Below are 23,974 nucleotides of genomic sequence, written 5' to 3' on the forward strand. Positions count from 1 at the left end.
ATCATTTTCAATTGTGGGTGTGGTACGACAACAGTAAGGTAAACAAAAATTAAAATAATTTAAATACATAAATAAATTAATCGTTAGCAGTGGTGTAATAGTATCTAAAATATGACAATTTATTTTAATCGCTAACCGGAAGTGACAAAACAATAATTGAAAATATATTATTATCTATTCAATTATTATCTCTGTAAATATAATATTTAAATACTTAATAAACTATTACTTTGATGTACTTATGTGAAAAAAGAAACAAGATTTTAAATGTCAGAACATAATTAGATAAATTATGATCATTGTTAATATTTATTCCAAAGGTTCAAAATAAACACTGTATATCATTTACTGCCGTTCCCAATATTTGATCTATCTCTGGTTTTGCCCTACTAGAGATAGGAATAGCTCACAATTGACATAAAATATATGTCTCTAATGTCTAATGTGAGCTATTCCTGTCTCTAGTAAGGCAAAACCAGAGATAGATCAAATATTGGGAACGGCCGTTAATAAACAAAAAAAAAAAATAATACGAAACGTACCTTGATATCGTATCCCACTTCTGAAATGTAAAATCAATTTAAACAAGATATGTTTTCCAATCCACTTTATTCTTATTTCACAATATAACACTTCACTTAATTTTCCGGCATAGGTTCCACTAGCCAAGAGATCTGAACCAAGAGTCCTATAGTCTATGTCATAAACCCCGCGTTCCAGATGATGTTAGAAACGCTCACGATCAAGACCGTGGTTTTTCCGTTCCACTAGCATGTGAGCGTCAGTGATACAAACCCAAGTGGAACGGATTATGGATCGTTTTGAGCGTTTTGAGAAAAGTTTAAAAAAAGAACTAGGTATAATTTTCTTATACATAGGTACATTGAACCGAACTTGGATATTACGATCCTTTTCTTCAAATCATTAAATAAAAGTAATTTTATTGTTTATAGTTACATTTATTTTACAAATAAAATACATAATATTATATTTGTTTCGTTTTTAGTATTACATTTTTTTACTTAAGTAATCATATTTTAATAAAGTTAAACTTTTATTATATTTGAGTTTTCATATTGAATCATATTTTAATAACAAAACCACATACTTTGAATATTGACTATTGTCACAATATACAATATATAAACGTTAGGTATCAATACCGCTTAGTGCTAAGTCAAGTACGAGTAAGTGAACAGGTATAGGAGAGATAAAAATTAGTATTAATTATTATATTTTATAAGAAATCATTTGACCTTTCATTTAAAACAATTTATATTCCAATCAAAATATTTCATTAAATGTAATTTAATTAAAATATTATTTGTAATGAAATAATATAAAGTTTTTTTGTCTCTACTCTCTCCTGAAAACTTTACGTACATGGCTTTCGCGATATAGTTACGTTAAAATAAAAAAATAAAAACTAGATCGCCCACTTTGACCCATCTTCGTCAAGGGTCGTTTTTAGCGAAAATGATGACGTCATGAGTGACGTCATAGCCGCAATCAAAACGACCCCGGTCGCCAAAGGGAACGGCAGAAGGGGACGTTTTGAGCGTTTTGGTCAAAATTAACGTCATCTGGAACGCAGCCTGTATGTAATGAAAAAAAGAAAGATTGAAGTATTTAAAAACCGCCGGCCTGTTTGTTTGTTTGGCCTGTTGAAGGTGTATTTCAGCGTTTTGAGCGCTTAGTAGAACATACCGCAAGAAATTTTAAATATTTTGCTTTTTTGGGGAGTTTTTGTTGAAATTTAGTGGGTTTTGAAGTTGCTTTAGGGGGGAAACGTTTTGAATAGTTGGCAACACTGGTCAAAAAATAAAGAAGATCCAGCTCCCGATAAATTAAAAAAAAATAATAATAAAGAAGAAGAATAACTACATGATCCGAGGTTATATAAATAATAATTTTCAATTTGAAAATTTTTGTATTTTACAAACTGTGAGCAAATAGATAAAAATATATAACATTATTTTTCTTGCTACGTCTCAGAAAAAGAAAACAGGTCGTGAAAAAGTCGGTTTCCTCACATGTTTATTTAAAAATTTATGTATCAGCATCATGTTTTTTACATCTATAAAAGCAATTTGTACGGCTCAGACGAATTTAATTTGGAACAATTTAAGAAACTATGGTAACTATTTTCACTCGTCATGTTTACTGATATAGATCGGTATAATATATTTATTGAATTGTAACTGTTGTACTAGTGTAGGTCGACCTACAACTAGGTGGGACGACAATCTCCGCTTAGTTGCAGGCCCATGTTGGATGCGAGTAGCAGGAGATCGGTCATCTTGGCGTTCATTGAGAGAGGCCTATGTCCAGCAGTGGACGACTATAGGCTGATATGATATGATGATATGATGAACTGTTGTACTAAGAGCATGATCTCGAGCGAGGCCACATTGCTCTGCGTCATGTTACATCGGATTAAGGCATAGTATGCCGCATCTACGTTGCGTTGAAATAACTCAATACAAGACAGTGACATTCCAAACTCCTAGTACATCTACTGGATTGTGGTTTTACTATCCAACAGTTTATTGCCCAGTACATTCTATCCAGTAGAACTGGGCACTGGCTAATGGCAATAACAATTATTTCCGTGCAATAACATATTATACCATATGTACAATATTAGTTTACTGACCCACTAATAGCCTGTCCCGCTGTGTTACTACCATAAACTTAATATACCTAGCGGAATAGAGAAACAAAGGCCTGAGCAAGAGAGATGTCACTATCAGTAACACTGCGTGGTAAAAAGAGACATGTGATACATGACAGCAGCACCCTTTTTTTGACGTCCAGTCGGCACGTGCCACACATTGACAATTTAGTCTCATAGAATTCATGTTCAATCATGCTTGTGTAAGTGTATACGTACACATATTCTTCACACAAATGAAAACCAATTTTGGTTTCGGTTGACAGCTCGAGATTGTTGCTCTATTCCGCTAGGTATAATAACTTTATGGTTACTACTCACTTCTTACCCCTTACTCTTTGGCCCAACAAAGAGACTTAAAACTCAATTACTGACTTTTGTAGTTTTTTTTTGTAAGAGAACTTGGATACAACACAATATTAGTGGTTGGCTATTATACTGATAAAGGCTTTAATTTGTTACATTAATTACAATATAGTTTGATTTGTGTCATTAATTTACATTATTCTTATATTTGAGTTGTGTTCAAATAGTACTGTACTTGTTTCAGCGACCCATAAAAGGTTTTATCGGAAAACTGGAATAATTCAGAGTGAGAAAAAATGGGAAATTACGTTAGACCACAGACGATTGAAAACGCCAGGTGGAAAAGTATTAAATGTAAATACTGAGCAGCTGGCTCGATCTATTGCTGCAGAATGGGATGCACAGAAGGAACATATTCTTCAGCCCACAATGCACTTGGTATATATTTGAATAGTTTTGCATTGTATATTTTGTTTTCATTTAATTCAAGTCTTTTTGAATTTGGTGTAGTTGTGACTACTTGACCTTTAAAAAAAATATTTCCATCTGTCAAATGGGAAAAGCTGCTCAGTTTGGATAAGCGGTTAAATTGTACTGTTGGTGGTTGGCATTTGAAATCTTAAAACTAATTTTATTCTTTTTTTCCTTTCAGACTGCATTATGTAATACAGCACAAGATAATCCTGGAAAGTTAACATCTCATGATATTGCTAGTTATCTTTTAGATTTTATTGAAACTGACACTCTATTGTTTTATTCAGAGGTATGTATTTTCTTTGTGTAAATTTTTTTAGCTGCTGCTTATGCAAGTTTTTACGCTTGTCCACAGCATGAGAGGGTCGGCTTGACCAGATGAATTATAGCATGGCTCTGATGAAAAACGGCGTGCAATTAAGCTTCTGTTGTGCTTCATACCTTAAGGCCTATTCAAACCGGAGCGGTATCCGCTACCGCCATGGGGCCCATGGGTAGCGGTAATATTTAGTATGGAATCACATACTCATCGGGATATTGTTACCCACGGCGGTAGTGGATACTGCTCAGGTTTGAATAGGCCCTTTATTATTGTACTTAGTAATAAGTATGATGTTGTTAAATTTCCTCTTATTTTTAAGGCCGATGATTTAAGAAGCTTACAGGAAAAAAAGTGGGATCCCGTCATAGACTGGTTTCAAAAAAGATTTAATATCAAGCAAGAAGTTTCAACAAACTTTGAGCCACCACCAGTAACAACAGAAACAAGAGCTGTTTTGGCCAGATATTTTCTTTCGTACGACTTTGCGTCCTTAAACGGTATTATGCAAGTAGTTTAAATCATAATAATACAATATACATGCTCGCATGAACTGTAATTTTTGTAGGTTTAGTACGGGAATTGTATTTTAATTAATTCACAATAGCCTAGGTGTCTGGTTTGATTGCCTATAATAATCTAAAGAAATATTAACGAAACTTCCTTTTTGCAGCAATTTGCTTTGGAACTGATGCTCTAAAATCGCCAATATTGATGTTAGCCTGTATTGACCGATACTTGGAACCAAAAGAAGCAGTATTGCTTGCACGACTGGAAGAGGAGTTTCAGGTGCGATATTTATACACCCACCAACTATAATAGTTATCTGTTGGCTGTTGGCCACAATTTCCAACGTCAATGTTGCCTATTGTCCACTCATTACTTGTCTGCATTTTAACGCCAGACAAGCAATGAGACATTAAGGGCCAACACACACGTACCACAACCACACCACAGTGGACATACAGTGAAAAAATTATCCGTTTGATGCGAGACGTCCGTTGCGTACGATACCGACCTGTGGACGATTACCTTTAGGCAGTACATTAGAACTGGGGGCCTACCTTTACTAAGCGACACCGTTTGATAGATGCAATGAGCAATACTACTTTGACGTTAAATTAGCGATCTTAAAAAAAATGATATTTTACAGCGGATATAACAATGTTTTGCATTTTTTTTACTGTTTTTTAGTAAAATTATATTTGAAAAGTGAGTACGGTAATGTTATTGTAATTTTACAACAAAATGTTCTGGAAACATGATAGGTTTTATGAAAGGTCGTGGTAGGCCTTTGCAAGCGCGTCATATATCTGTCGCAGCCGACTGGTTTAAATAGCCGTTCAATCAAACAGCTAGCCCTTTGACTGAACAACGCCATTCAATCACACGGCTATACGTCGTTTAGCCGACTTGTTGACTACAACGTTCAACACTACTAGACGACGCTTAGCCAACTGTCTTAATGGCAAATTAACTAGGGCGACCATTAGCTTAATATGTAATTTGGGAGAATAGGAAAACTTTTTGTATTTTATTGAAAGATTATTCTCCGATTAAGTTTAAGGGGTGACCAAAAGCTTAATGCAATAAGTAAAAATAAACAATTCTGAGGCGTGTTTTGTGACGGTCGCCGACTGCTGCCGCAGCACAGTCACAGTTCTAACCTAACCTACTTTTGGACTTTCTGGATTGTGTTTGTTTTTGTTTTGGCGGGGGGCCGCGCCCCCCGAGCCCTCTTTTATTTGACGACGGTCGCCTGCTGCTGCCGCAGCACGCTCGCTGCGCTCGCTCGGCTCCCTCTGTATTGTGGATTACGAGGGCTGCTATTTATGTATCCGGAACTGGCCACTTACAAGAACAATATTTAAAAAGTAATTACAACATTTGAAAATATAACTCTTTGGTTGAAGAATACATTTTGTTTCATGTGACTGTCAATTATTTTTCCATTGTGGCGTCATTTTGAAAATTGCGTGTCTTCATTTGCCATGGATTTAACGCGTGAACATTTTCGTGCAATGATGTACTACGATTTTCGGCGTGGGCTAAATCAACAACAGTGCTTTATTCAACTCACCGCAACTTTTGGAGATGAAGCACCATCAAAAACCACTGTTTATCACTGGTACAGTGAGTTTAATCGTGGGCGGTCTATGCTCACGGATGAAAATAAAGAAGGTCGCCCAAAAACAGCTGTTGTCCCACAAAATATAGATGCTGTGCGGGAACTAATAATGCGTGATCGTCATGTTACATATCGCGAGATAGAGGCGTCCTTAGGCATAAGTATGACGAGCATACATAAGATATTACACGAACATTTGGCTGTAAAAAAAATATGTTCGCGTTGGATTCCGCACAACTTGACAATCGATCAAAAACGGGCTCGTGTCGATTGGTGCAAAAAAATGATAAAAAAATACAACCGTGGTACGTCAAAAGCCGTTTATAATATCTACACAGGTGATGAATCTTGGATCTATGCATATGACCCCGAAACTAAACAACAATCAACGGTGTGGGTGTTCCAAGATGAGCCGAAACCAACAAAAGTTACTCGTGCAAAAAGTACTTTGAAGCAAATGGTCACCTGTTTTTTTGGAATTAATGGACATGTGGCTACAGTGCCATTAGAGAATCGTAAAACGGTTAATTCTGAATGGTATACGACCATTTGTTTACCAGAAGTCTTTGAAGAAATAAGAAAGGACAACCGACAACGCAGAATCATATTACATCACGGCAATGCTAGCTGTCACACCTCAGCTGAAACAACTCAGTTTTTGGAGGGTCAAAAGATCGAATTGACTGGTCATCCGCCGTACAGCGCTGATTTGGCACCTAACGATTTCTTTTTATTTCCATACGCGAAGAGCAAATTACGTGGTCAACGTTTTTCGAGCCGCGAAGAGGCTGTTGATGCGTTCAAAATGCACGTTTTGGAGATACCTCAATCAGAATGGAAAAAGTGCTATGAAAATTGGTTCCAGCGTATGCAAAAGTGTGTCGATCATCGCGGCGAATATTTTGAAAAGCAATAAAACCATATTAAATGATATATGTTTGTTTCTTTTTTTAATTCCGGATACATAAATAGCAGCCCTCGTAAGTTCTAACCTAACCTAACCAACTTTTGGACTTTCTGGATTCTCTTTGTTTTTATTTTGACGGGGCTGTGCCCCCCGAACCCCCCTTTCGGGGGGGCTGCGTCCATCCATTTCATAATCCCGTAATTTCACCTCGAATATTTGTTGTAATTTTGAGTCACTCCTAATATGTGCCTCCACAATTTTTGTCTCTTTCATAACACTTGTAACTTTTATTAACTACTTTCTTTCCGAAAAACAACCACAAACACCAACAAACACCTGCTAGTTGACGCCATATTGTAAATAAAACGCACCTACCACCTAGCGCCGCAGCGGTGCGCGCTGAACTACTTCAATTAGACGGCGGCTTTTGAATCAGCTGTAGTGTTAAACGTTTTGAGCGACTAAAATATTCAATAAAAAGCTCTATGGTTATGACTTATGGTTAAATATGGCGTCTTGATGGCGTCCATTTTTAACTTTACCTAAAGATTTGACATTTTGCACTGTAGTCAAAGTTAAAGTAAGTTAGGGGGATATTAGATTATCATATTTGGATCCGAGATCATTGAGTCAATGATATTGGATAATGTAATATAGACATATGATTCATTTCTTCCTTGATCATAGATTTTTTACATTTGCTGAGAGATTGGATCCAATACGGTCCTAGAAATAGGTGTTGCCAGTTATTTAATATAAAAAAGAGTTTTTAATTTCTTGTTCGTTAATATGTTTCAAATAATGTAATGTAATTATTTTTCTAATTATATACTTGGATAATCTTACTGAAATAACAAGAAACAAGCCATATTAAAAATGACGATGTCTTTTGACAAATCGAATTCTTTGAGATCTAGTAACCCTGACGTCAATACCTGTCAGCGTTAGCGCTCTCCATTGGCTATTGAAACCACATAATATGACGTAAAATAGGATCAATGAAATATGATAATGTAATATGCAGATATGATCAAATGATCATATACATTGGATCCTATATATGATCATATACAAATGATAATGTAATACCCCCCTTAGTGCAACCCAGTCTAAGTCGTGGTATGTCAGTCTCCTCCTGTTTTTATTGTTATGTGGTGAAAAATAACATTATGACGTCACACGCGCTCGGGTTAGTGCGGGAGCTGTTGGCGTGTTTTCGGTATTTTTATTTTCAAATAACTTTTGAATTGTTGCGAAAAAAATATAATTATGAAACTTATACATAAAATGATCTTTCCATTTATCACAAAAAAAAAAAATTGTTCAAATACTCAATTCTCATGAAACTACTTAAATCATCAGTAAGTGATGAAGAGGCCAACGATTTACGATGATGATGACAATGACTCTCATATCATAATACTAGCTGTTGCCCGCGACTTCGTCCGCGTGGACTTCAGTTTATAGCGCGCGATGTCAACAAAATTGGTGTCAATAGCTTTAATAAAAAAACCATGGTACCTCTTAAATCAAAACAGCTGTGCAGTGTCTAGGGTTGCTGAGGATTCCTCTTCCGCTTCCTCATAATGAGGAAGTTCCGCAATATTTTGGGTTCCTCAACCGTTACCGCATCCTCATAAATAAAAAAAATCCTCTTCCGCTATCGCTTCCTCAAAATTTAAGAGGAATTTATGAGCAATTTCACTGCGCATACGCGTCGCGTATCCATCTTTTTTGTGTGCGTGTGTTGTGTATGTTACTGAACTCCTCCTTAATTCCATTGATGGACTGATTTTGATGATTCTTTATTGTGTGTGTTTTGAGAATGGTTTAGATTCATAGTTGGGTCCACTGGAAAATGCCCTTTTAATTATTTTTTGTGTAATGAATGTACCTAGTTATGGACAGACAGGACAAAGACTTTTGGGTTGGGTCTGCTAGTATTTATAATTTCCTATCATCCTCTTCCTCGTCCGCTTCCTCATCCGCATCCTCTTTCTCAAAAAATATCCTCTTCCTCATCCGCATCCTCTAAATTTGCGCGTGAAAATTCCTCTTCCTCCTCTTCCTCCTAATCACTTTCTCAACAACCCTATTAGTGTGCATATAATATTTCATTTTTTTAATTTAATCTTTATATTTTATGCCAAATTTTAAAGCTTATTTAGCCCCCCAATTACACAACTTTACCCATAAACTATTTATCATTGATAGGTTTAAGGTTACGTCACTGCACAGATAAAATACTGATTTAACAAGCAACGTATTAAAGAAATAAAAATCGAAAATAATTGCCTATACGAAAATACCACCTCTTATAGAGCGACTTCTGGGCAAGCGTTAGCGCGATGTAGGAGACGCACGGCGCCATCTATTTTGAATTTTTGGAACTAACTTAATTTGAACAAATTTACGCATTTTCACCCCCTTACAACGCCTATGTCCTTTCTCAGGCTTTAGACTATCTGTATACAAAATTTCATTATAATCGGTTCGGTAGTTTTGGCGTGAAAGCGAGACAGACAGACAGACAGACAGACAGAGATACTTTCGCATTTATAATATTAGTATAGATTAATACGCGAACGAAAAACTTTGTAACCCTTTTTACGAAAAATGGGGAAACGTAGGTGCATGAAATTTTACACAGTTATAGTTTATATGGTGAAGGAGTGCATCGAACTAATATTATTTTGAAATTATGCTTTTATCATACATTTTTTAACAAATAAAACATTACACACACTACAATACACACACATGAGAAATGACAGATTTTTGAGTGACAAGCCTATACATACGAATTTATGGTTGAAGTCTGTTGACAACAAGTTGACAAATTGAAAATGGATTATAGTTTTTTTTATGGAATCTAAGACAATGCTTACACGGCCAGTCTGAGATCAGCTTTGTCCCAGAGACAAGGGTTGAAAAAAAATGATAGTCAATATTTTTTACAAAATATAGGTACTTAGTCCTAATGTCGTTCAATTCAAGGTCGAATTTCGACCATTGGGCGAGCTCTAGTAAATATAAATTCGACACTGTTGATCGGCGATATTATAATAGTATTGGATCCGACCGTAAAATCCTGCAGGAATCGTTTTTTTCGATCAAATATATTTTAAAATAATCTTTAGAACGTATAGAATGGATTAATGTTGGGTTGCCTTGTCAAAAGTAGTTTTATACGTGGGAGAGCCATGCTTCGGCACGAATGGGCCGGCTCGACCGGATAAATGCCACGTTCTCACAGAAAACCGGTGTGAAACAGCGCTTGCGCTGTGTTTCGCCGAGTGAGTGAGTTTACCGGAGGCCCAATCCCCTACCCTATTCCCTTCCCTTCCCTACCTTCCCTTATTCCCTTCCCTTCCTTACCCTCCTCTATTACCCTATTCCCTCTTAAAAGGCCGGCAACGCACTTGCGGCTCTTCTGATGCTGCGAGTGTCCATGGGCGACGGATGTTGCTTTCCATCAGGTGACCCGTTTACTCGTTTGCCCCCTTAAATCATTAAAAAAAAAACCGCAAGTACCTCTAATTAAGTTGAATGTTCATGAGATAAATGCATCATTTGCATGTATATTTTTTTTCAGTAAATTTTACATCATTTGAAAGAAAATGACGTGAGAAAATAAGGTATCAAAATTGAAGCATCGATTTTTTTAATAATTTTGATACCAAATTAAAGTTTTATGCATTTTGTACATGAATATCCATGGTTGCCAGTTCCACAATAGCCGCAAACTGAGGTTGCCATCACTTTTGTATGTGACAAATGTTCAGGCCTACAATAGGCATGATGACAATTTTTTTTCTTATCGGTAATTGAAAGATATTTAAAAAATAGAAACATCGCTGAAAGAATGACTCTGATAGCTTAAAAATTCACCAAGATATGACAATTCAAATATCTCATAAAAAAGACCTGCCCGAATCGCTCCATACAAAGTGCTACGAAAGTATGACGTCAGTCTTTCGTAATTTGTACGCATCGGGAGACAACTTTGTTCGACAGGTATATTAAATATTGCGTTTATGAAAGTGGTTTCATAACAAAAGTTGCTTTTAATTGCATAAGTTATCGAATTGTATATAAATATTAAGAAATTTAATTGAAAAAAAAATTCGACTTGAATATCCAACTTTGAAGGCGCATAATAAAAAAAATACAAATGCTATCAAGCTGAAATTTTGTGAACACTTATTTTTTACCGTGATTTCTTTATTTTATTAACAAAATTCGCTAATGTTTGACCTTGTCATCATATTGACCTTTTTATATGACAGTTGTGTTATCTGTGACCACAAGAGGTTAAGTGGGAGGTTAGTGGGGAAAATTTTAAAATCCCTAATTAACGAATAGATTTTTCAATTGGGCACAAAGAAATCTGTATTATCCATCAATTTACCAAAGCACAAAACAACCTAGTACCTACTAACAAGTCTCGTTTACAGCTTTTAAGTTGGGGTCGAGTCCCGTGGGCGCACGAGATGAATCAAGCGGAACTGACTGCCCGCGTCGCTGCATCGCTCTTCTTCATACACTGCTCCGGAGACAAACAATCGATTGCTGCCAAAAGAAAAGAATCTGAAGAAAGTTCATAATTATGTAAATATTCTTTAAATATATTTTAGCTTGGAAATCCATATGAAATTTAATTATAGTATTAGATTTATTAAGGCATTAACTACATATATCTCCCAAAGGCCGAAACAGCTGGTACATATTTGAAGCTTTCATACACGCTGCTTAAGAACTACACTAGCTGTTTGACCGAGTATCGGTATTCAATAAAACACGAATAAAATGACATTTTCTAAAAATGATTCCTAGCTAGATCGATTTATCACCCCCGAAACCCCCTATAAGTACTAAATTTCATGAAAATCGTGTGAGCCGATTCCGAGATTCCAATTATATATATATATATATATATATATATATATATATATATATATATATATATATATATATATATATATATATATATATATATATATATATATATATATATATATATATATATATGTGTAATTGGTAAAGAGACTAGGATCGCCACCAGCTGCTAAAAAGCGACCAAACCGTGAAAGAGGTTGTCTATATGTCGCAGGCGGATTGTATAATTCGCAGTTTTACATAACGATTAGCCGGATTGCCATTGCGATACGTTCTTCAATAAGGCGGCCCACGTTTAACCGCATCGTACTTTCCTCGTTACCGGTACTTTCTTTACTGTTTTACATCAAGAATAATAGAAATTCTTTAATTGCCCCTGACAATTGTTCTGAAATTTACTGTTTTCTTTATTTCATTCACTCAAAACTTCGCAATTTCGCAACACACTTTTGGTATCCAACGCCATTGTTGTTGTTATGTCACAGGCAGTGCTAAGAGTATTAAGAATCGGAACTAAAAACTGTCAAAGAGGCGACTCATCTTTCGCTTTATTACATTATGGCTAGCCGTTTTGAATAACGTATGGCGCCGAATACATTCGGGCGATTTTTAGGGTTCCGTACCCAAAGGGTAAAAATGGGACTGTAACTCAATAACCGCTATAGCTAGACTTCTGAAATTTTCACAGATTGTGTATTTCTGTTGCCGCTATAACAACAAACACTAAAAACAAAATAAAATTAATATTTAAGGGGGGCTCCCATCAGTGCCGTAAATAGCCTTTTTTGCGCCCTGTGCGAGCATCATAACTGCGCCCTAGTTTTTTGAAATTAGGTATTATACGTACCCAGAGCAATGCTATATTGTATAGGCCTATTTTGTTTCATTCAGGGTGATAAAATAAAACTTGGTGTTAGTAGACCAATTACAATAATAATAATATGATATTAAACTAATATTTTGGAAATTTAAAAAATAAAATTAATGTTTTGTCTTATTTAATAGACTTTTTGATGTTACTGGCATGTAAGTATAACGTATTGTTGGGATCGAGCACTAGGGACGCAGCGGGAGGGCGAATATTTGAGAGAGACTAAATTCATGTCTTCGAAGTTGGGTTCAAAACGCCTTCGTAAATTTGATGTAACATTACACATTTCAATGTCTAATTAACTTACGAAAATGCTGCTAAAACTATTTGAAAGTAGAGTTAATATTTCAAAAGTTATTATAAAAAAAAGTACCAAATTATGAAATTTTTGCGTGTCGTTTCGATACTGCCGCTTACAATTTATTATTTATAAAAAAAAATGAGCTAGAAAGAATTAAAAATTTAATGATAATTTGAAGATAAAGAACTAATAAACTATCCGATACTAACAAATAACACATCAACTTACATTAAATAACTAAAAATTATATTTTTAAAATGTTCATAAAATTCGCGTCATTGTCCTGCGCATTGTTTGTTTTGAATGCCTTGCCGATATACTCAACGTGACGGGTTGAAACCTATTTTGCGATAAAATCTGCTGGCTCATTTATTTGATCGCAGTGCTTTGGTGTGGATAGAGGTCTTCGTTTTATGCAGGTGAGTCTTTGAAATACGTTCTACAAAAATTTCCAAATAAGACATCATTTACATTTCTCGATGTGTGCCAACATTTGTCTGTTTTTCACTACTTTTTTTTATACCAAATTATAAAGGCCCGCAACATTTCTAAGTTCTTAATAATTTTCTTAGTTTTCTTTATATCAATACTTAATTATAAACGAATTTAGTGAATTCCTCATTTTCCTGAACGTCTTTTTCCTGAATAGCCCTAAAAACATAATGACGATCATTCAGAATAATGACCAAATCTGTAACTGTATTTCAGGAAAACTGGGACAAATATATCGAATCGATGCAATGTCGATAATACAATTAGGTAGTTATTTAACACATTTTCGAAAAATAGTAGTAGAATAGTAAGAAAAGTAGTAATAATGTTATCTACACTTCAATATTATAAAGCAGGAGAGGTTGTTTGTTTGTTTGAACGCGTTAATCTCAGGAACTACTAGTCCGATTTGAAAAATTCTTTCAGTGTTAGATAGCCCATTTATCGACGACGAATATTTTATCACGCTAAGAATAATAGGAGCGAAGAAATAGAGGAAAATGTGGAAAAAACGGAGGGAAATTATTTCAAAGGGCTTATTTGAACGCGCTTATCTCAGGAACTACTGGCCCGATTTGAAAAATTCTTTCAGTGTTAGCCCATTTATCAAGGAAGGCTATAGGCTATATTTTTTCACGCTAAGACTAATAGGAGCTAAGAAATAGAGGAAAAAATGGAAAAAAGGGGGAAATTACTTGAAGGAGCTTATCTCACGAGCTACTGGAGCAATTTTTCTGTTACTTGGTACAGATAACTGATAAGAATTAAGAAATTGACCACGTGAAGGATCATAGGCTATTTTTTGTGCCCTAATTTGTCTGTGAAATATCTAATTTACGCGAGCGAAGCCGCGCGGAACGTTTGATAATAAAATATTATTTGAGAAATAATAAATAGGTAGAATTATTATTATTTAACAGGTGTACATTTTTTATTGCAGGTGACTCGAAAAGGTAGAATATATTTTTTTAAAGGCAGATTTTGGTATTAGCTATATTTTAGGAAATACATTTTTATAATAAATCAACACTTTTACTAACATACAAGTTTTATTAAAAATCCTATTTTTTACTTATAATAACAATAACCCCCACACCGGTTTCGGTGACGGTGGCTGGTTTCATTGAAACCAGGCCAGTTACGCAGGAGTAATTATATAGTGCCCAAGTGTGTGCGCAGTACACATGAGCACTCTCTATTCCTTTTAACTCACATAACCCAGTGGGACGGACGACCGACACGACTGGCGAGAGATGCGCAAGGACCGACTTTTACATGCCCATCCGTGATCCGACGCATGGATCATCTTACTTGTCAGACCTTATTTTCCTGTTCTGAGTCTCAGACAATCAGGTGAACTTGGAAATAACAATTAACAATATGTTTCCAACGCGGGAATCAAACCTCTGAGTCAAGAGTCACGCTCTGGACCACTGGACCACGGAGGCGTTTATAACAATAATAATAATCAGCACGAATATGGATAAGATTTTTAAAATAATCATTATTCTCAACAAACTGTCATTATTCTAAGTAAACACGTCATTTTCCACAAATTTAGTCATTGTCATGAACAACAGTTTTTACTTAATATTAAATATCTCTTAAATTATTTAATTTTTTTTCGTGACTCTTACAGAAAGGGAATTCTATTTCGGTGTCTTTTAACACCAGAAACATTCAGAGCAATATAGGGTTTTTTAAAAAACACAATTTTTGGCCTAAAATAACATTTTGAGTAGATTCACCCGGGAACTTATCAGGAGCAAACCGAAAAAATAGTAGTACTGGCTGGTTTGGCCATTCTTGCGCCCCCAGAGTCTACGCCCTGTGCCTGGGCACCGGTGGCACCGCCCTATTTACGGCACTGGCTCCCATACAACAAACGTAATTTTTTGGGTCTTTTTTGCTCGTAATCAATAATGGCAACCGCTAGGCTCTTGAAATTTTCATAAAGGCTTTAGTTATATGCCTTCTTTAATAATTAATAATAATATTTAAATAAAATTTAAGGGGGGCTCCCATACAAAAAAAAAACAATTTTTGCCTATTTTTGCTCTTTAATAAACAACAGCACAATAATTTTTTGACGGCATTATTTTTATTAGTTTTGAGTGCTAAAATAATGTTTGGAACCGAAACCGTACTGATACAAATCATCCCCCGGACCACGGGGACCAAAAAAATTAATAAAAGAAATAATTAAGGAAGGGTTCCCTTAATTATTTCTTTTATTATTTTTTAGGGTTCCGTAGCCAAATGGCAAAAAACGGAACCCTTATAGATTCGTCATGTCTGTCTGTCCGTCCGTCCGTATGTCACAGCCACTTTTCTCCGAAACTATAAGAGCTATACTATTGAAACTTGGTAAGTAGATGTAGTCTGTGAACCGCTTTAAGATTTTGATACAAAAATGGAAAAATTATTAAAAATTTTAGGGGTCCCCATAGATACAACTGAAACAAAAAAAAATTTTTCATCTAACCTATGCGTGTGGGGTATCTGTGGATAGGTCTTCAAAAATCATATTGAGGTTTCTTATATCATTTTTTTCTAACCTGAATAGTTTTCGAGAGAGACTCTTCCAAAGTGGTAAAATGTGTCCCCCCCCCCCTCTAACTTCCAAAGGGGCATGATAAGTCTAAAAAAATATATGATGTACATTACTACAAAAACTACCAACGAAAATTAGTTCGAACAAGATCTAGCATGTAGTTTTTCTATACGTCATGAATTGTAAACCTTAATTTAACTTTCATTAAATCAACTGAAATATGAAAATAAATCAAAAACCTCTTAATTTCATAAAAATAAACCTATTTGCTGCTGCGGAACCCTGCATGGGCGAGTCCAACTCGCACTTGGCCGGATTTTTTTAAAAATAAATATTAAAGTATAAATAAAATTGAGTATTTTGTGAACATTTCAGGTTGCCATTATTGATATCGAGCAAAAAATTGCAAAAAAATCACGTTTGTTGTATGGGAGCCGCCCCCTTGAAATATTTATTTTCTTTTGCTTTTAGTATTTGTTGTTATAGCAGAAATACATAATCTGTGAAAATTTCAAATCTTTAGCTATCACCGTTCTTGAGTTACAGCCTGAAGACCGACAGACGGACAGACATCGAATTCTTAGTAATAGGGTCCCGTAGGAATGCTATTTGCAATTGAGTAGCCTCCGTCTAACAAAAGAGTAATGACGTATTACGGTGTGACAAAAGAAGGAAGCCGTCCATTAAGACGTTTTGCAGTTTACGATTACGATATCAGACAACGAGGACATTTTCTAATCAACTCAATACAACGTGTTGACAACATCTTTATTGCGCCGCTTTTTATAAACGAAAAAATACGTAGGTATATCTTTAAAACGTAAGTGAGGTCAAGCGGTTAAGAATGAAATAGAAACAGCAAAAGTGAAATCGCGAAGAACTGCTAAATATAGCTGGGCGGGCGGAGTGTGCCGCGGTTGGCTCGAATCATCGCGACGAAACTATCGTCTTTTGTGCGTGAACTCAATTGAATTGAAAAATTTATACAATTCCTTTAAAGTTTTTAATTTGCAGGATTCAAAAAATCTAAAGCAATGGACGTTTATCTTAAAAGTCGAATCTGTTACATTGTGATCTAATTTTGAAATCGTTGTTATTCTGGATTAGTCAGAACGTGAGTATCCTTATTATATTGCTTAAGAACTTTATTTATAGTTACTTTGTGTACTAATTAGACCAATCCATGACACTTTTTATCCCTTTTTCTGTTATCTAGAGGTCCTTTTGAAAAGTGTATGACTTATGAGTAACTACAGTAACTACGTTCATTAGAAGATTTGGAGCATGTTTATGACAGACGACACTGCTCACTGCTCGAGACTATGTCTTTATTTGCATAAAATGTTTGCATTTAAATAAAAGGACTAATTTAAAAGTTTCAGAGGGAATGAACGGAAGCGAAGAAGGCCACTCGCCCCGTAATCGTCCATCGTCTGGAGGAATCTGGACATTTTTTTCTTGGCTACGGCGTTCAGAAAGATCTTCTAGCGAAAGCATTTCCAGTGTCGGATCGGATCGGAGCGTCGCCAGCTTCGACTTTCTAGGACCAACCGAGTATGTGACTAGCAGACCCCCACTAACTATATCTACTTACGATCCGACAGATACATATAACAAAAGATTGTACGATCGCGAAATACGAAGAAGACGTGATCATGACATGACAATACATCGCAAGTATGGATTGTTAAGATTCGAAGGTTATGATTCCTTACCCGTGAAAAGAAGCAACTTACACTCTCGTCAGCAAAGGGCAACTAGTGAGTGCTATCAAAGAAGAACTCCATACGTCCCTGGAAAACGTCGAGCTCCACTGCCTCCTGCCACTGCGGCAGCCGTGACGCTTCCACGATACAAAAGAAAAAGGCCTGCACCGAAACCTCCAAACGTTTCACAGATCGATAAAGAAAATCTCATACAAAGAAAAATAATGCAAACGGGCAATATTCCAGAAGTCGATTCTAATTTACAATCGGCTTCTTGCAGGACTAACAAGAATAAAATATTTAGGGACAACAAAAGTTTTCTGAAACAAATTTTCGATAATAGAAAAAGTATGAATATAGACACAAGTCACGTTAAATTTCTTCCCAGCATAAGTGAATTAGACAAGCAAGCGTTGGAAATTATTGAAAGGAAAAAGGCACTTAAGCATACAACGGGAGAAACTTCTCATCTATCAAGTACTTCTGAAAATCCGTGGATATGTACAAAATGTCTTCGTAAATATCAATCTTCAGTGGAATTTTGTCTTCATTGTCAAACCAACGATGATTCAAAACAAGACAATTCTTCAAACAGGCAATCAAGACTCAATTTTAATATTTCGGATGAAGGTACAGAAAAATCTACCAGTGAAAAAGAAAAACTAAAATTAATGTTGAAAGAAATGAAAAAATCCCTACCTAAAAATTCGGTACAGAAAAGAGCCAGCAAGATACCTGAATCGTCGACACTCAGAATAGGAGATAATATTATGAATAACCAACACGCGACAACTTCGAATATTTTAGTCAATACTAACCTTAAAACAAAAAAATTAAATCTAATTCCTGAAATACCAAAGGCAGTATCGGAACATTCAGATACTACATCACAGCCAGTATTTTTGAAAAGCGTCCAAATTCAATCGCCACACAGCAAAACTGTAAAAGAAATTGAGTTACCTGCGTCTTCCAATACTATCATAATACCTAATAATAGTGAGACACGTAAAAGCGTTGGATGTAATGTATCTAGTTCATCGGTTATTCAGAATAATTTAAACAAGAATTGTATTAAAAATGGACCAGACCAGACTAGACCAGAAAAACCTAGTGCAATCACCAACAATAAAAATGTGAACTCATATAATATAATACGGGCTGAAGTCAATGAAAATATTAAACCAAATATAAGGGCAGCTGCGTCAGCGCCTTTAAAAATATCCTCTTTATTAAGCCCGTTAACTGAAGAAAGTAATCAAGAAAAAAATACTCAGAACATTTCAATACCTATTTTGTCTCCTGAGAAATTAAAACCTGTAAGTAAGAAGCAATTATCAGACTCATCGTTAATTGAGCACTTGCCTTCGACATCGTCCAGTTTACTGCTTGAGGCCGGTCAAATGGGCAAGGCAAATTATCGTGGCCAAAATGATGATAGGAAGGCAATCTTTAATAATAAGTCGAGTAAAACAATTTTATCAAATGATGTTAATGTAAAACCTGTAAATAGAAATTTAGAACTTTTAAGTCATCACTCTCGTCGAAGAAATTTAGTCAGCCAATTAGAACAGTCCATATCAAAGGGAGACGTAAAAACAGCAGCCGAAGCCGCAGCCGAATTAGCAAAGCTCCGACTCTCGTGTTCTGTACTATCATTCTCTTCACAAATTGTAGCAGATAGTCCAACAGTTCTAGCAAGTAACATTAGTCTTCCAATTTCATCCAATACAGCTAATGCTGTGAAAATAGATAAAACACAACCCGAACCTAGTTTGAGACCTATAGACCATATTACGAAAGTAGACAAAAGCAATAAAGTTGTGACTTCTGGATCAAAGGATATTTCGATCAAAGAAACAAAAAGTAAATCGGTTGAGATAGCTAAAACCAAAACCGTACAACCTGAAACTTCAAAAATAATGAATATAGTTCAAGATGAAGGACTCCTCACGTGAGTTTTTTTGTTATATTTTAATCTTCTCATATATTATGATTTATTTAAACTAAAAATGCACTCATTTATATTTGTAAATTTTTAGATTAAAAGTTTGGATTGAAGATAAAAAAACTGCAAGGGGACCGGTAAGTGTGAATATTGGTCGTCGTGCTATCATGGAAGATCTAATGCAACATGCTGACAAATATTTAGGTTTACCTATTCATTTACAACGTTGGATAGTCGGCAAACATTTATGCACTGATACCAAGACACCATTATCAGCCTTAGCTGGCGAGGATTTTTCTGCACCTTTTTACTTATGTTTAGTTCAACCAGGTAAGTACCTAGTTGTATCTAATATAATTATATAATATAGTGGAGTCAGTGAAGGTTTTCACCTCCGATTTCGTTAAACCTCCATCGATTTTCATGAAAATTGGTGAGAAGGTAGAGTAGGGGATACCCTAATAAACAAAAGTGACATAGTGTCAACTTGCGCTTTTGACCTGGGGATGGATGCCAACCCTTCTCGGGGGTGAATTTTTTTAAATAAAAATAACACAACGTAAGATAGACACAAATTCTAAGCAAAATTTATTATATAAAGTTCTTCGATGAAATCAACACTTTCTGAGTTATTGAAGATCAAGGATGGTTTTGCGTGAGAAATAATAAAAATACATATCTTAAAGCGGTTTTTCATAATTAACTAAGAAACTATAGGTTTTTACGAAAAATGTGTAATAACCAAAATTAAAGCCAATAAAATAACAAACCAATTTCTAATCTGAAATACCTTGTTATTTAATCATCCAAAGTGAGCTATAGGTGATTGTATATTTTCTTTCGGTGAGTACCTAAATCTAAGCATTCAAACTTAAATAACGGTAAACCGGTGCATTGATTGTCACAGGTGATTATGACAGGTACTTTCTTAAGACTTTTTAAAGTGCTTAAAAATACTTTTCTAATGAGTATTGTAAAAATTTGAGCAAGTTATAATAAAAACAAGATGACACTTTGAAATTTTTTTGGAAAAAACCAAAAGTAAAACTTTCACAATTTCTACAATAATTCAAATTTATGATTATCCCCGAAGGCTATTCTTTACTTTAGCATAAGTGATGACCTCAAAAATTTTTACGGGTTAGAATGCTTAGTTTCAAAAAAAAAATATGATTTAGTAAAATCAAAATTATTCAAATTTTCGTAAATATCATTTTGTTTTGAACATAACTCCGAAAATTCCTTCGTAAAAAATTATAAGAGAAAACAATTGTGTCAATTTTCTAAGAAATCTTTTGGGTTGCTTTTCATTTTTATAGGATGAAAAATAACCAAGATAGAGACGTTTAAAGCCTAACTTTTACTGCGAGAACCTTGAAACCCTTTTAGACTAGCACGAGTCGGCGCATGAGTACCGAAAACTATTCCACCTCAATTTTTTTATACGATCCTCTTCAAATTGCCCTTCTGATGATATAAATGCATGTTGCCATGGCGCAACCCGGTGCCATATTGTTTAAACAAACATTGTTTAAACAATTGCAAAGAATTGTTATTTTTCAACCGGACAATTTTTTTTTATATTCTTTATTGAAATACCAATAAAAAAGGTCCTATGACTTTTCACGATAAAGTTAATATTTTTAAAGATATGAATTTTTAAAGGTTTGAAAAATCTCAAATTTGGGTACTTTCCACCCATGAAAAATATATTAAAAAAAATAATGTCTAAGTTATATATATTTTTAAATTCTCTATACAATATTTAATAATATTATTAATATTATTAAATATTGTACGTTTTGGCGTTTTACCTACCAATAAAACGCATATTAATTTACTTACCTTATTCGAAGCTTATTTAATTGAGATAGGCACTACGTTTCCCGCCATTATATCCATACTATTGACTTCCGGTTACTTCCACTTTCGTCCCACCATGGTGAAGAGGTAGGGAGAGTTTATAAAAGCGAGCTAACTCGTCTGCCAGTTTATTGCGTCTATACTCACCAGGCAGAATTTAAACTATAAGCTTCGAATAAGGTAAGTAAATTAATATGCGTTTTATTGGTAGGTAAAACGCCACTATTAATTCCCTGTACCGTTATTCGAAGCTTATTTTATTGAGAATTGTTTGTTATCGCCTGGTGGGAACGAAAGTTTACGGAATGTAAACTAGACGCCAAGGTAAAAGATACAAAATTATAATATAAATCATTTTTAACAACCAGTAGTACCAACTACTATGGGATCGCCAATTTCCCCTAATATAAATATCTTATATTGGAAAATTGTCCACCCAATTTTTCAATGCAACTGCTGATCAAATACATCCCGGCGTAGCAGTTATACCCACATCTTTGAAAAGGGATTCGATTCGATCCACCCTGAAATAATAGTCCTTGAGGCAAGGTTTAATCCGACCTCTGCAAGAAATAATAAATTATGTAAAATAATTGTATTCCGCCTAGAATCGAGTACCTCAATAGTTCTTTATTAGGCCAAGATTGCCTGTAATCAGAAAAGTCAGTTTTTGAACCAAAAGATGGCCAAAATATTATTTCATTAGTATTTTGTATACAATGGTCATTATCAATATTTAGCAGGGTTAGAACTTGAATTATTTCTCTACCATAACATAAGAGCAGTGAAACGGCTGTATGTTTTTGTACTCGAAAAGGGTTATGTTCTAAAGCGTAATTGCTTAGATATGATGCCAAACGATCTATATTCTATATTGGTGGTTTTGAGCTTGTAACATTTACTCAACTATAATATAAGAACTATTTTCTCCAGCCAAATTCGGGTTACAAAGAGTTAAAACAACCGACTTGTGAAGGTCTGATAAAAATCTGGCTACATCTTCACCCTGCGGATTACATGAATCGACTTGATTTTGGTTTGACCAGTGTAGCCATTATTTCCAAGCAACATTATAAGCTTTTTTGTGTAGAATTACGAGACGAGAGCCATGACATACATAGAAGATCTTCTTACAGTTTGCTCCAGGTTCTTATGCGCTGACTCCACCTCCTCATTTCGGATTTCTAAACTACCAGTGTCATCTTGTGGACCCCGGGTGATGGCAGACCCGTCGACACGTCGATGAGGAACTTGTCCAGGCGTGGAATTGTGTATGGGGCAGGGGGCTGCAGTCGCTCGGGCTTTCAGATCTGATCGCCAGTAGACTTTGCTCCAGCGGGGGACTACCAGCAAGTATATTCCCTGTGCGTGATTGAGATGATTCAAAACTTTGGGTATTAGACATTGTGGCGGAAATATCCAAGCTAACTGGAAAATCCACTGCAGTAAAAAGAGTCTAGACATCCTGGCTCTCACCCGCGCAACCCGTGCCGCGAGTTGTGCGACCGTGCCAATCCCGTCCATAGTGACAGGCTTTTTACAAGCCCTATAGCAGTCGACATATCCTACCGCTATTTCTCGCGAAATAGTGGGCGGATTGTCGCTTTGCTGGGTGCTGCCCTGTCCTTGATCTCCCGCTGGAATTTATTTCGGCGTTGGGATCACGGGGAGCCAGCTACCCTGAGTGTGCGTGTAGTGTTGTGGTGACGTGAAGTACACTCAGTGCAGTGACCACTGGACCAGTACGTGAGTACACGCTATTATTTACTATCCGCGAGTGATAGCAGCCCGTAATGTGACATTGACACAGTGATAGTTTTAAAAATGGCTGATCGCGAACCGCGGCCTATGAGCCGCGACCCGCGCGGCCGCTCCCGTGACGCCTCGGGATCGTCGTCCCGGAGCACGACCTCGTCGAGGTCCAGCTCCCGTTCGGCCCCCGAACGCGCGCACCGCCTCTCCACCGCCGAATCCAGCAGCGGCGGCGCGGATACCGCCCGGCCGGCAACCGTCGGCATTACCGCGGGGTAGTGATGCCACACCCCCGCCCCAATGCTCGACGATGTCCCGCCACGAGTCCGGGTTCCCGCCCCGCCCTGCCGAGCAGGACTCGGCGCACACCCCGCGCACCCAGCGCCCGACCGCCGAGAGTGGTGGCCCCCGCCACCCCCCGGCCCACTCCGTGCGACGTGAAGTCGCTATCGCGGACCCGTCCCGCGCCCCCGATGGCGCATCTCGCCCCTCGCCGGCCTCCCCGCCGCGAGACCCTAGGAGGAATGTCGCGCAGGCCCCGCCGCGTGACCCCCGCCCCGCGCAGGTCTCACAACCGCGCGACTCCCGCCCACCGCAGGCTCAACAGCCGCGTGAGCAGCGCCCAGTGCAAGCTCCGCAGAAGCGTGAGCAGCGCGCCTCTCCAGCCTCACCGCCGAGGCACATCCGCCCCGCGCAGGCGTCGCCCCCGCGCAACCTTGGCCCCGTGCGCGGCTCGCCCCCGCGCGACAGTTTCGCCGCGGAGCCTTGAGCGGCGCCACCGTC

The 23,974-nt window shown here is 36.6% G+C and overlaps 1 protein-coding gene across 1 annotated transcript; it reads left to right on the forward strand.

The window, feature by feature from the left end:
- Positions 1-1,943: 1,943 nt before the first annotated feature.
- LOC121733880 (ATP synthase mitochondrial F1 complex assembly factor 2) lies at positions 1,944-17,336 on the forward strand. The gene is made up of 7 exons (XM_042124285.1): positions 1,944-2,137; positions 3,225-3,418; positions 3,633-3,743; positions 4,096-4,273; positions 4,447-4,562; positions 11,266-11,419; positions 17,308-17,336. Exons 1-6 carry the CDS (start codon positions 2,065-2,067, stop codon positions 11,413-11,415), a joined length of 822 nt encoding a protein of 273 aa, XP_041980219.1. The 5' UTR covers positions 1,944-2,064; the 3' UTR covers positions 11,416-11,419; positions 17,308-17,336.
- The last annotated feature ends 6,638 nt before the right edge of the window (positions 17,337-23,974 follow it).

The sequence above is a fragment of the Aricia agestis genome, chromosome 1, assembly GCF_905147365.1.
Source record: "Aricia agestis chromosome 1, ilAriAges1.1, whole genome shotgun sequence".
NCBI classification, from domain to species: domain Eukaryota; kingdom Metazoa; phylum Arthropoda; class Insecta; order Lepidoptera; family Lycaenidae; genus Aricia; species Aricia agestis.

Bases quoted from the DNA above. Each gene is read 5' to 3' on its own strand.
- LOC121733880 (XM_042124285.1), top strand. From the start codon at position 2,065: ATGTTTTTTACATCTATAAAAGCAATTTGTACGGCTCAGACGAATTTA. The intron at 3,744-4,095 runs GTATGTATTTTC...CTTATTTTTAAG, and splicing joins CTCTATTGTTTTATTCAGAG to GCCGATGATTTAAGAAGCTT. The intron at 4,274-4,446 runs GTATTATGCAAG...TCCTTTTTGCAG, and splicing joins CGACTTTGCGTCCTTAAACG to CAATTTGCTTTGGAACTGAT.